The sequence below is a fragment of the Peromyscus leucopus genome, chromosome 17, assembly GCF_004664715.2.
Source record: "Peromyscus leucopus breed LL Stock chromosome 17, UCI_PerLeu_2.1, whole genome shotgun sequence".
NCBI classification, from domain to species: Eukaryota; Metazoa; Chordata; class Mammalia; order Rodentia; family Cricetidae; genus Peromyscus; species Peromyscus leucopus.
The window spans coordinates 20,236,325-20,249,451 of record NC_051077.1 but is presented as its reverse complement, the minus strand read 5'-3'; the positions used below and the strand labels follow the sequence as shown (position 1 = coordinate 20,249,451).

Genomic DNA, 13,127 nt, shown 5'->3' with positions numbered 1-13,127 from the left:
TTAAAGGGGCAAAACGTACAAAGCACCTCTGCGGATGGCCAGAGAGAATGGTTACAAAGATTGAACATTCCTAATACGTAATCTGAAATGCTTTGAAATTGAAAACTGTCTGAGTGACAACATGATTTACATATTCATTGGTATTTGAAAATGTTTCCTGGAAAAGGTGATGCGTGAGCTAATACCTGAAATAGGAGCAGACATTTGCTGGCCAAGGCAGAAGGGAAAAGGCTAGACAGGTACAGAGTGTGAGGTGAAGTATCTGTAGCTTGTGCAGTGTGGTAAACTATTGACTGTGATGGTGTCATGTAGGAGAAGCAGAAAAAGGCAAGGAGACAGGCTTTACGTCTAGAGACTTTACGTTCCTTCTGAAGAGCAAACAGAAGCTCTTGAGGTTTTTAAACACGGGAGTGAAAATGCACTGTATTTAAAACAAACCAACAAAACAAGCCGAGGCATAAAACGAACAGACTAACAAAAGGAGCCATAAAGAAGGAAAATGCACTGTGGGTCAAAAGCATGGCGGGAAATCCTTTTGGGAGGTCATGACGGTAAACCAAGAGAGAAGGAATGGCAACTTAAATTGGTTATTTGTGTCAAGGTTTGACAGAAGTGAACAGCTTCAAAACCCATTTAATGGAGAAGTAGAGTCAACAGATTCTGATGTAATGCAGTCATGTGCCAAGGATCCTCCCAGGTTTGGGCAGCATGAAAGATTAAAACCCTGGGAAAAGAAGAGCAAGGTTTAGGGGTGAAGTGTGACAGTTGTTTTTTAGATATGTTAAAGGGGGGAGACATCTCAGATAGTAAGAGGGTGGTGGTCTGTGGATGCCTAGATCTGTAGGTTGTACCTCAGAGGACAGTTTGTTAGTGATAAAACGCTAGAACTAAGGGGCCCGGGGAACTCTTGGTGTCTAATCCTTGCGTGGTCGAGGGGACACTACAGGAGTTGCCCAAGGTATGGAAGGAAATGAGGACGTACTGTGTGCAGAAAGCCAAGGGAGGAATATTTGAAAGAGGAGGGTGTTATCAACTGTTTATTAACCATAGTTGGCTATCATTTGTATAATTAACCATTAGTTGGCCATCATTTGTAGCCTTCTCTACTCTACTTCTAATTCTTTAGTTGTATTGGTGTTTTGTGTGACAAAAGAGTATTCCAAACAGAGGGTATACTTTTAGAACAAAAAGGGTCCAGAGGCTTTGGTGGTCTAAATATATTATAAACTTAGCAAGAAAAGAATTGAATAGTATAATGATGTGGGTAGGAATCATACTAAAATTATATCAATCATATTACTCTGAATAATGGAGAAAGCTAGATCTAAGGAATATGATTTTAAGTGCATATAAATAATATTTTTTAGAAACTCGATTCAGAAAGGGAGTAGTCATTGCTCATATATCACAGATTTGTCTAGTGTTCATTACATATCAGTGTTTATTGTGTATTGATTTCATTTGACAAGCAAGGGAAAATGCTATATGGCTGTCTAAAGGAAGAGTTGTGAGTGCTTAGATGAAAATACAAAGCCACTGAGGGTAACTGCTTTCCTTGTGTAAGGGACAGTGAGTACAACCAAAGAGAAATGAGCATGAGGGAGATTTGTAGCCAACAGTCTGGAAAAGAAGCTTGGGTCAGGTCAGTTAGGGCATCCTATGTAGAGTGCAAGATTATATGAAGAGTGGATTTTGGTGAGAAAAGTCCAGATTGCAGCATTGGAACTGCAAAACTCTAGGTGGTTTTGATACCCATGAACATATCTATCTTAGTGCTTTCTGTTACTGTGATAAAACACCATGAGCAAAGGTAACCTTAAGGAGTGGAGTTCATTTTGGCTTACAGTTCCAGAGAGATGTGGCAGGACAGAGGTGTGACATAAAGCAGTAGGCATGGCAGTGGGGGCAGGAAACCGTTAGATCGCATCTTGAACAGCAGTCTCAAAGCAGAGAGAGGTAGTAGGGAGAAGCTATGCATTCTCAAAGCCTCCCCCAGTGACATGCTTCCTCCAGGAAGGCTACACCTCTTAACCCTCCCAAGTGGAGCCAGCAAATGGGCATCAAGTGTCCTAATGCCTGAGCCTGTGGAGATATTTCTCACTGAAGCTACCACCGCGCCTAACTGGAAAAGTGAGTCCAGATTTCACAGCGGAAGTTGGCCTTAGAGATGTAGAATGTCCTGCAAGTGGGGAAACCGGAAGAGGTCAAATCCGGAGTGAGTGCCATCAAGAACAGAAGAGGCATCAGCTTGAAGGTCACACTGGCGTCTAGAAAACGAACAGGCAGCAAAGAGGATTGAGAAGGGGCATCAGTGAAGGAGACAAAGGAAGTGCTTTAAACAGGAAGGAGCTGTCAGCCACTTGAAACCTCTGAGGACTTGAAGGAGGTGGGGATTCAAATCAACAATTCCTGTTGAGAACGTCATCGCCTTCCCAATGGACGCTATGCTGCTGAGGGGGGGATGCTGAGCTGGAATTAGGGGCAGAAAATTTGAGAATGAGCAGCACATATTGGAAGCTTAAAAGAGAAAGAAAGGGTATAAAATTGTAATCTTAAGAGGAGAAACGTGGGGTCTGTGTCATGAGTTTAAAGTGAAATTGGCCATTATCACTTTGTTTTATTTTCAAGTATGTCCAGCTACGTGGGTGTTAGTTAGCTAAAGAAGTTGAGTAGGAATTGTGCCACGTTAAGTTCCATGGAGGTGGGTAGAGAAGAAAGAAGTTGAGAGTCCAAGGAATGGACACTAGTGTGGCTAAGAAAGGAAAGGAAAACATGGTGGAGAGAGTAGATGGTGTGTGGGTGGGGAAAAGGCAGAGCCAGTAGGCTTCGTTCTGAAGTGTTAACATACGGAGTCGGGGAAAGCATTCTGGAAAGAGGATGTTTGTATTTGGAGTGCAAAATGGTCATAACTGAAAGATTGTAGAGCTGCGGTGGTTTTATTGGGTAGTTTTGAGGTCAGGGGTCTGATTCTGGGAATGAGTGGCTCAGATTAGATGAGGAAAAGATTGCTGGAAATGGAAGAATCGAGGATACGAGGTCCAAAATTGGATGGAGCATCTCTGTGGGTATACAAATCACTAGGAATGATCACAGAAATAGTAGTGGAGGGAGAGACAGTTAACAAATAAATAAACTTAGTCATCATGAATAAAAGGATGTGATGTCACAAGATGACTGGCATTCTGGAATAGCAAGATTTGTGATCTTATGTCATGTGCTTCAGGAGAGCCTGGGCTGTTTGAGGGATAGGTAAAATGGTGAAGAAATTCTAGCTAAGGAGATGGCTTCAGAAAGGAGAGCAGCCAGTGCTCTTACAGCTGAGCCATATCTACATCCCAAGCTGTGGTGGTGCAAGTCTTTAGTTTCAGCACTGAGGAGGTAGAGGTAGGGCTTCGAGGCCAGCCTGGTCTACAGAACGAGTCCCAAGACAGCCAGGGCCACACAGAGAAACCCTGTCTCAAAAAGAAACCAACCAACCAACCAACCAACCAAACAAACAAACAAACAAAAGACAGGCTTCTTGCCCTTGACACAGAATGTCACATCAAATGGAATGACATTGAGAGTTTGGAAGGTGGCCACAGATTAGAAAGGCTCAAATTGTATTTTGCTGATGACTAATTAAGGCTATGAAGAGTGACTCTTGGGCAAGGTTTTTTAACAGTGCTAAGTCCCAATTCATGTGGTGTTATATTGATTTTGGAATTAGAAACTGTGTTAGGTGAGTTTAGAATCTCACTTCTCTTTTCCTTCTGTCTACGTCAGTAAACTTTGAGTTTGGAATTTACTCTAAATTTCAAATAGGAAAATTTGAAAAAGAAGTTTGAAAATGGAAGTGAAGAAAGTGATTTAGGATTCAAGAAGGAAGTGTTTGCCGGGCGGTGGTAGCACACGCCTTTAATCCCAGCACTTGGGAGGCAGAGGCAGGCGGATCTCTGTGAGTTCGAGGCCAGTTCCAGGAAAGGTTCCAAAGCTACATAAGAGAAACCCTGTCTCCAAAAAAAAAAAAAAAAAAAAAAAGAAAGTGTTTTGTTGGAATTCATTGTAGGGAACACATGAAAATCTGGGTACTAATACATATTATGATGTGATTAAATAAAATCTCTGCTTTTTAATTTGAATATTAATAGTATTTTTTTTTTTTTTAGCAGAGGAAAGCCTACCTAGTGAGATGAAGAAACAGTTGAACTCAATCTCAGAAGAAATGAAAGACCTAGCCAAGCATTTTCCTGCCACTTGCAGAAACTTGGAGACTCTACAGAGGTTAAATACTGTGCTTTTTAAAATATTTATTTTATTTTTAATTGTGTGTGTGTGTGTGTGTGTGTTTGTGCATATGGGTGCAAGTGCCCACGGAGGTCAGAGGTTTCAGATTGCCCCTGGATCTGGAGTTCCAGATAGTTGGGAGCCACCTGCACAGCTTGTGTGTGTAGTGGGTACCAAACTCAGATCCTCTGCAAGAGCAGAACCCGTTTTTAATCACTGAGCCACGTGATTCTGTCACAGCTGTGGTGCTATTGTGTTCCCCCAAATATTGTGCACCCTAATAAACTTATCTGGGGTCAAAGAACAGAACAGTCACTAGATACAGAGGCTAGAAAATGGTGGCACTCACACCTTTAATCCTAGCATTCCAGAGGCAGAAATCCCTCTGGATCTCTGTGAGTTCAAGGCCACATTGGAAACAGCCAGGCATGGTGACTTACACCTTTAATCCCAGAAAGTGAATCTTTAATCCCATGGAGTGATGGCAGAAAGCAGAAGGGTATATAAGGCGTGAGGACCAGGAACTAGGTTGGTTAAGCTTTCAGGCTTTCGAGTAGCAGTTCACCTGAGATTCATTCTGGATGAGGACTGAGAGGCTTCCAGTCTGGAGAAACAGGATCAGCTGAGGAATTGGCAAGGTGAGGAAGCCGTGGCTTGTTCTGCTTCTCTGATCTTCCAGCATTCACCCCAATAACTGGCCTCAGGTTTCATTTTATTAATAAGAACTTTTTAAGATTCCTGGTACACACAGCAATACCCTGCTTCTGGTACCAATTCCAATCCCCTTTTATGTGATTTTCTTAAACATGAATTTCTGATTTTTACAGAATACATGCTTGGTATAAATTATGTTTACCTAAGGCTTTGCTTCATAACAGCAAGCTAAGTAGGCTTTTTTAGCATCAAGAACTCACAGTAGAGTAGTTTGAGGTTTATTGCAGAAAGTTGTCGCGTTTCTGAGGTCCCTGATAGGATCGGTGTTATTTAGTATTGTTTAGTCTTTGATTTTAAATTCAGTGTGCTTGCAGTGTATTTGACTTTATGCTGGGTGTTGAGCTTGTCTGCTGCTAACTGGTGAGCACGCTAAGAATCTTAAGGAAGGCAAAGTGCATTATACCTTGTGTGTCTTCACAGGCCAGTCTTTAGGATTAGAGTAAGTCCTTATGTCCTACTCTGATGTTAGTACAGGATAAATAAGACATTATAGTACTGTTAATTGAACTGTGTCACTGTTGCTATAGCAACACATTTATTTCTCAATTACATTGAATCATAATTGTTGCTACCACATTACTCATACACAGTTGTTACATATGAGCAGCTGTGTATATAGTAAGATTTATAATATTGCCAGGCATGGTGGTACATTCCTATAATCTCTGTACTCAGGAGACTGAGGCAGGGGAATCAGAAGTTCAAGACCCGCCTGACTAACAAAAGGCTTATGACATTTTATTATTTTATAGTAAGTCTGTTATTAGATTTTGAATTTAATTAAAAAACTTTTAGGTTTTTAAATATTATTTTATGTATATGGGTGTTTTGCTTGCATGTGTGTCCATGCACATCTTGTAAGCCATGTTCCTGAGGGGGGCAGAGGAGGGTTGGAGCCCTTGGAACTGGAGATACAGTTGGCTGTGAGCTATCATGTGTGTGCTGGGACCCAAACCTGGGTCCTCTGGAAGAGCACCCAGTGCTCTTAACTGCTGAGCCGTCTTTCCAGTCCTGAATTTAATTTTGATCTTGATTTTGTTGGTGTTACTACACACTTTGACAATTTAAGGTTGAGTCAAACTTTAGAGGGTTGTTAATTGTGCAGTTTCATTTTGATTTTTGACAGTCCCATACAATTTATTATGATCATATTCATCTCCATTACACTCTCTTTTTTCTCCTTATTCATGCTGACTCACTTCTTAAGTAGTTCCTTTTCTTCTTCCATGTCTTGTGTGTGTGTGTGTGTGTGTGTGTGTGTGTGTGTGTGTGTCTCGCTGAATTTAATTAAGAGTATTTGTTTTTGTTTGTTTGTTTGGTTTTTTGAGACAGGGTTTCTCTGTGTAGCTCTAGCTGTCCTGGAACTCACTCTGTAGACTAGGCTCGCCACAAACTCAGAGATCCATCTGCCTCTGCATTCCGAGTGCTGGGATTAAAGGTGTGCGCCACTATTGCCTGAACCATTGGGAGTATTATGTGAGCATGGTTATGGGGCTGTTGACTGGACATTGGCAACTTCCCAGTGACTATACTGCTGAAGAGAATGACTGCGCCTTTCTAGGCAACCACTAACTGCAAAGCTCCTCAGGGAAGGATGGGGTCTCTAGTGAGCTTTCCTTGTTCATGGGGGAATGTTGAAAGGCCCTGTCTTTTGCAGGTCGAATGCAGGTAACCATAGCTGCTGTGTGTTTATGATTTCAATAGCCATGTTGTATCTGGAAGGAAATGTTTCATAGCACTCTTCTAGATCTCCTGACTCTTACAGTCTTTCCATCCTGTCTGTGACATCCACTGGGCTTAGGAAGGAATGATATAGAGGTCCCATTTCAGGCTGAACATACAACAATCATTTATGCTCAGCACTTTGACTATTATGAGTCATCATTAGCCATTGCCCACTGCAAATAGAAGCTTCTCTGACCAAGACTGAGAGCAGCACTATGGGTAAAAATATAAATATTTAGAAGACAATATGACTGTGTCCATTTAGCAGTATGTCAGCAGTAGGTCCCTCTGCTAGGGCCCATGACTTCCCCAGCCAAACGTTTTGACCATATTTACACCACCAGTCATATATTCCCTCCTGAAGGTCCAGGCTTCAAATGCTATGGGATGTTCTGTATGGCAAATGTGTTAATAAATAAAACACTGATTGGCCAGTAGCCAGACAGGAAGTATAGGTAGAACTAATAGAGAGGAGAATTGAGGGAACAGGAAGGGAAGGAGGAGACTGCCTGCAGCTGCCGCCAGGACAAGGAAGATGTAAGGTACAAGTAAGCCACGAGCCATGTGGCAAAGTATAGATTAATAGAAATGGGCTGAATATAAAGAGTAAGAGCTAGACAATGATAGGCCTGAGCTAATGGCCAAGCAGTTTAAATAATATAAGCGTCTGTATGTTTATTTTATAAGTGGGCTGAGGGACTGCCGGGGCTTGGCAGGACCCAGAGAGGAAACTCCAGCTACATTCAAATCCTATCAGAATGCTGCTGGCCACCCACGACCAGTCATGCCACTGTCTCACCAGTAGGTACATCTTTCTTGGAAGGTTGGTACTGTAGCATCCATGGTACACAGTCGGGTAACACCCTTGATGACATCCCCCACCCTCCAGCAGCCTGCATGATACCTTTTCCAAGTATGAATGCTAGCTGCAGGATAGAAGCATCCAGTCAGTTCTAGCTTGATTTTTCTATGTCTTGTAATAATGCAGTTTTCAATGTGGAAACAACTCCTGGAACAACTCACACATTGATAGTTTATTTTCACGGAAGAGCAAAGTTTCATTTGAACCATTAACATAAAAATTTCCTTGAGCTACATAAACATTTTAGATTATGTAAATCATTAAGACTGAAAAATTGGAATACATATCCCCAAAACCCTTATTATATAAGAAAATATATCTCTTTGCTTATCCAACTCCGTTGACTCTCTAATTTCTTAATTTATTATACAATTTTTCTTTCCATAGTTCTGAGGATTGAGCTTGAGGCCTTGGGCACTCCAGGCAAGCATCATGGAGTTTTCATTAAATGTGGCCTGCTCTTTGCAGTTCTGCGCAGTGTTTCTTATTTAGACTACACTCAGAATGTGTTACCTCCAATTTCTAATTTTAGTTTCTTTAAAATGGAGTGATAATTCAACATACTTGAAGTCATCTGAATACAGAGTCCTAAGAATTTTTCTTTTTTCTTATGAGCTTTTAAGTTATTTTGACTATAGTCAAATACTTTAACATTTTTTAAACATTTTTTTTTATATATTTGTATCATGTTTCCCCCTTCCCCAACTCCTCCTAGGTCCTCCCCACCTCCCTACCCACCCCTCTATCTCAACAGACAAACAAATAAAAATAAAAACAGACAAAAAACCAATAAGAAAAAAAATACCCAAACAAAACAAAACAAAAAGCCTACAGAAAAAGCATGGAGTTCATTTTGTGTTGGTTTACTGCTCCTGGGCTTGGAGCCTGCCCTGCAGTATGGTTGATATGCTCAGTGACACTTTATTGGAAAAAACCTGATTTTTCCCTTCCCATCAGTATCATTTGCAAAGAGCTTTTTTGTTAGGTGTGCCGGGATTTTGTCTGTATTGAACCTTTACCATTCTTATGAATGCTACCATATAGTTTTGGGGAGTTCATGTGTGGGTCAGTCTTGTGTCTGGAAGACAGTGTTTCTGTATCCTTTTATTGTAGAATTTAGACCATTAATATTGAGTTATTAATCAATGAACAGTGATGTAGCTTGAAATTTAATTGGTTTTATTAATAAATACCCAGAGTCAGATATTAGGGTGAAAGCTGAAAGATCAGAGAAGCAGAGCCAGCCACTAGTTCTTACCTCTACAAAATCCTCAGCCAAAAGGGGACAGAGCTCCTGTCTCTTCCCACCTTATATTCCTTTCTCCACACAGCCACATCATTTTCTGTTTCTGCCTCCCTGGTGCTGGGATTAAAGGGGTGAAATACCAAGAACTGGAATCAAAGGCTTGAGTCACCACTGCTGGGCTTTGTTTCTCTTTTAGACTGGCTCAATCTCATGTAGCCCAGGGTGGCCTTGAACTCACAGAGATCTGTCTGCTTCTGCCTCCCGAGTTCTGGGACTAAAGGTGTGCACCACCACTGCCTGGTCTCTATGGCTCCACACTCTGATCTTCAGGCAAGCTTTATTGGTTAGATCACAAACAAAATATCACCACACAGACTTTTTATTTTTTACTTTTTGAATTTTGTTACTTTGTGGTTACATTGTGAGTTTTCCCAGCCTCTTCTGATTTACTGGTCTGGGATTCTTCCTTGCATTTTCTTGGGTGTGGTTAACCTCTTCAGACTGAAGTTTTCCTTCTAGTGCTTTCTGCAGTGTTGGATTGGTAGATACATATACTTGATAATGGTTTTATCATGGATTTTTTTCTCTCCACCTATTGTGATTGATAGTTTTGCTGGGAATAGTAGTCTGGGCTGGCATTTGTGGTCTTTCAGATCTTGTAGAACATCTATCCAGGCCCTTTCTGGCTTTCAAAGTCTCCATTGAAAAGTCAGGTTGGTACTTTTAATGGCTCTGCTTTTATATGTTATTTGGTCTTTTCCCCTTACAGCCTTTAATATCCTTTCTTCTGTATGTTTAGTGTTTTGATTATGTGTTGTGGGGAATTTCTTTTCCAGTCCTATCTTTTTAGTTTTCTGTATGCTTCTTGTACTTTGATAAGCATTTCTTTCTTGAGATTGGGGGAAATTTCTTGTTCGGTTTTGTTAAAAATACTCTTTGTGCCTTTATGTGGATTTCTCCTTCTTCTTCTTCTTCTTCTTCTTCTTCTTCTTCTTCTTCTTCTTCTTCTTCTTCTTCTTCTTCTTCTTCTTCTTCTTCTTCTTCTTCTTCTTCCACCTCTATTTTTTGTAGGTGTGAGTCTTTTCATAGTATTTCAGGATTCTGGTTGTTTTGTGCCTGGATCTTTTTAGATTTAACTTTTTTTTTTGACTGAACTGTACATTTCTTCTCCCTTGTTTTTGAGACCTGAAATTCTTTCTTCCATGTCTTTTGATGTGTTGGTGAGGCTTCCTGCTGAGGGTTTTCATTTTCATTTTGGTTGTTTTTTTGGTGATTCTATTTATTTGTTCAATTCCACTTTCATGTCTTAAGTTTTTTTTTCATGAAGTGTTTGTATTTTTATTGTTTTTATTAAGGTGTTTGTTTATATCCTCTTTAATGTCCTTGAACCATTCATAATTGCTATTCTGAAGTTCTTGTTTGTGCTTTAGCTAAATTGCCTTTCTTGGTTCCTGTTGCATTAGAGTTGCTGGCTTCTGGAGGAGGCATGTTGTCTTGACTGTTTATTTTATTTACTTATTTATTTATTTATTTATTTATTTATTTATTTATTGTCTTGGGAACTGGCATCTGGGGTTATGATGTTTGAGATGTTTTTTGGTGTGGATATCTGTCTTTGATGGGTGGGTATTCTGTTTTTACATTGCTGTTGCCCACCCTAGGTCCTAGCCAAGTATGGTTGCTGTGGGGTCCCCGATAGAGAGTGTTTCTGGGAGTCATCAGGTGTCACAAAAGAATGACAGGCTGAAAGTCAAGTGGGTAGAAAAAGAACTTGGGGGCCCTAGGTCCACACCAAGAGGCAGAGTCCTCAAGGGATGAAGGTGGGCTGAGAGTAGGGGCTCCTGGGGGCCTGCACTGGGACTAAGAGTAAGTTTGGAGAGATCTAATGGAGGACAGAAAGGATAATAAAGGTTGCTTCTAGCTTAGTGTGGCCACTGGCGGTCCCTGGTAGTGTGGTTCTGAGAGTTGATGGTTGCCACAATAAATGGAGATGGACTAGAAGCAAAGGTTGAAAGGGGTTGGGGGAGGAACTAGAGGACTCTAGGTCCACCATCCAACAATTTTTTTTTTAACAGAAATACGTTAGCTCTTCTTGTGTGTTTAGTCCAGAATTGAATGGAATAGGTTTTACTTTTTGTTGTTGTGGGTGTATCTTATTGATGAACTTTATATTTCATTAAATTAATTATCAAAGAGAAAAAGGAAAAGCTGGCATAAATGAATTTGGGACCAAACACTACTGACTGTTATTGAATATGCAACAATACTAGGATCAGAAGTACTTAATTACACAGGCAAGTATAGACTACCACTCATAATCATGTGTGGCCGTGTGGAAATGAAATTTTAGAACAATGGGTCTTCTTCGTAACTTGTTTAGTAAGAACCTTTAAAACTTGTCTTTATGATTGATAAAATTAAACTTGAATAATTTTCTTGAATTTTTTAGGGTTCCTATAATATTGAAGAATATTTCAGAAAATCTATGTTCATTGAGAAAGGTGATATTTGGTTCTACAAACACTGAGATTAAACTGGAGCAGGGGAGTAGTTTTAACTTAATGTCGCCGGAGGATTCAGCTGCTGTTGGAGACCAAGAGAAACAAATGGGAGAACATGGCGATTTTCCTAAAATTAAAGAAGAGGAATGGGACCCAGAATTTGACAATTTACTGGAACACAATGAAGTTGATGTCTATAGAAATAAAGTGAAGGAAGAAGAAGGTGGATTTGAAGATGAAGTAGAAGACAATCTGTTGAGAGAAGAGATGGAAAGAACTTGTTTGATGTCAGATATTTCAGAATATGAACTCCAAATTTTGAAACAACAGACTGAAGAAAAAAAATGTAATGATGTTTCTCACCAAGCTTCTGAGGTACTAAATTGAGAGGAAATAATATATCCATTAGTGGTTGGCTCACTTTGTTGTATAAATATGCACAGAGCAAATATTTTAGGCTTTGTAGGATGTATAGTGCCTGTTGCAACTGTTCAGTTCTGCTGTTGGACTGTAAAGTAGCCACAGACACATGCAAAGAGTTATGCCTTGTGTGCTTCAGTAAAACTTTACAAATACAAACAGAGGGACACCTTAACTTGTGAGACTTAGTACAATAAATAGGGTTGCATAATTGAAAGATTTTATATTGTCAAGAGAACATTTGTTGAAATTGCTGCCTTACAGTTTATTCTTTCCTTCCTTCCTTCCTTCCTTCCTTCCTTCCTTCCTTCCTTCCTTCCTTCCTTCCTTCCTTCCTTCCTTCCTTCCTTCCTCCCTCCCTCCCTCCCTCCCTCCCTCCCTCCCTCCCTCCCTCCCTCCCTCCCTTCCTTCCTTTCTTTTTCTTTTTACGTAATAGGTAATAGCTTTTTGGTGGATACTTCCTAAATGTTTACTCATCCAAACTTGATTTGGGGATAGGTTTATTTCTACACATAGAAATTACTTGCTAGAGTGAAAGGGTGCTTTGTTTTTCAGGCGTCTGTACTGTCCCCTGGTGAGCCAATGAGCTCTTGTTTCCTTCCTAATTTTCATTAGCTTACAAATTACAGGAGACATTCAGAATCTCTGGAGTTTTTGCAGTTTTGTTTTGCAATAACAAATTTTATTTTAGATTTTGAAGAGATTGTATAGAATTATTTCTCCTAATTTCATTATAGAAATGGAAACCCAATCTTAGATATATTCCCTGGGTTTTATAACATTTTGCTAATTGTTTCTATTGAGCATGTAAATGTATGTTGTTTGAAAATTTTCAAAATAATCTCATACCAACCACTTGTGAACCAGACTTTCTCTTTAGAAAATACTGTCTTTTGCTGACATGTGCATTATTCTAATTCTGTAGAAATTTCTCACTAGATATGCACTTTAATTTATATAATAGAGAATTGTGATCATGATTTTTATTTGACAAATTTTTTATACTAATTTTATTGCCATTTTATTTTATAGATTACTAGCATTTTTTAAAATTTGTTTAAGACCCTATTTAGGAAGCAATAAAACCTTTCCTTTCTCAGTTAAAAAATGTATTTTAAAATCTTTTGATAGCTTTAAATTAGCATGTTAATTAAAGCTATTTTCCTTTTTCCATTTCCAAAGTAAATATTCAGCATTTGGGGAATTATTTCTACTCAATTTTGTGTGTGTGTGTGTGTGTGTGTGTGTGTGTGTGTGTGTGTGTGAGAGAGAGAGAGAGAGAGAGAGAGAGAGAGAGAGAGAGAGAGAGAGAGAGAAGATTCACATTTTATTAGACACCTGATTTTTTGGGGTTGCCAGATCATTGTAAAGATTCATTTCCAAACATTAGCAA

The 13,127-nt window shown here is 39.7% G+C and overlaps 1 protein-coding gene across 3 annotated transcripts in view; it reads left to right on the top strand.

Moving 5' to 3' along the window:
- Positions 1-13,127, top strand: part of Wrn (WRN RecQ like helicase) — a 113,040-nt gene that overhangs the window by 27,416 nt on the left and 72,497 nt on the right. For 2 of the 3 annotated variants that reach the window (XM_028877195.2, XM_028877194.2), the window contains 2 exons: positions 4,149-4,263; positions 11,263-11,689. In XM_028877195.2, the coding sequence (XP_028733028.1) occupies positions 4,149-4,263; positions 11,263-11,689 (542 nt within the window). The remainder of the gene's footprint in view (positions 1-4,148; positions 4,264-11,262; positions 11,690-13,127) is intronic. The other variant, XM_028877196.2, reaches the window with a different exon arrangement.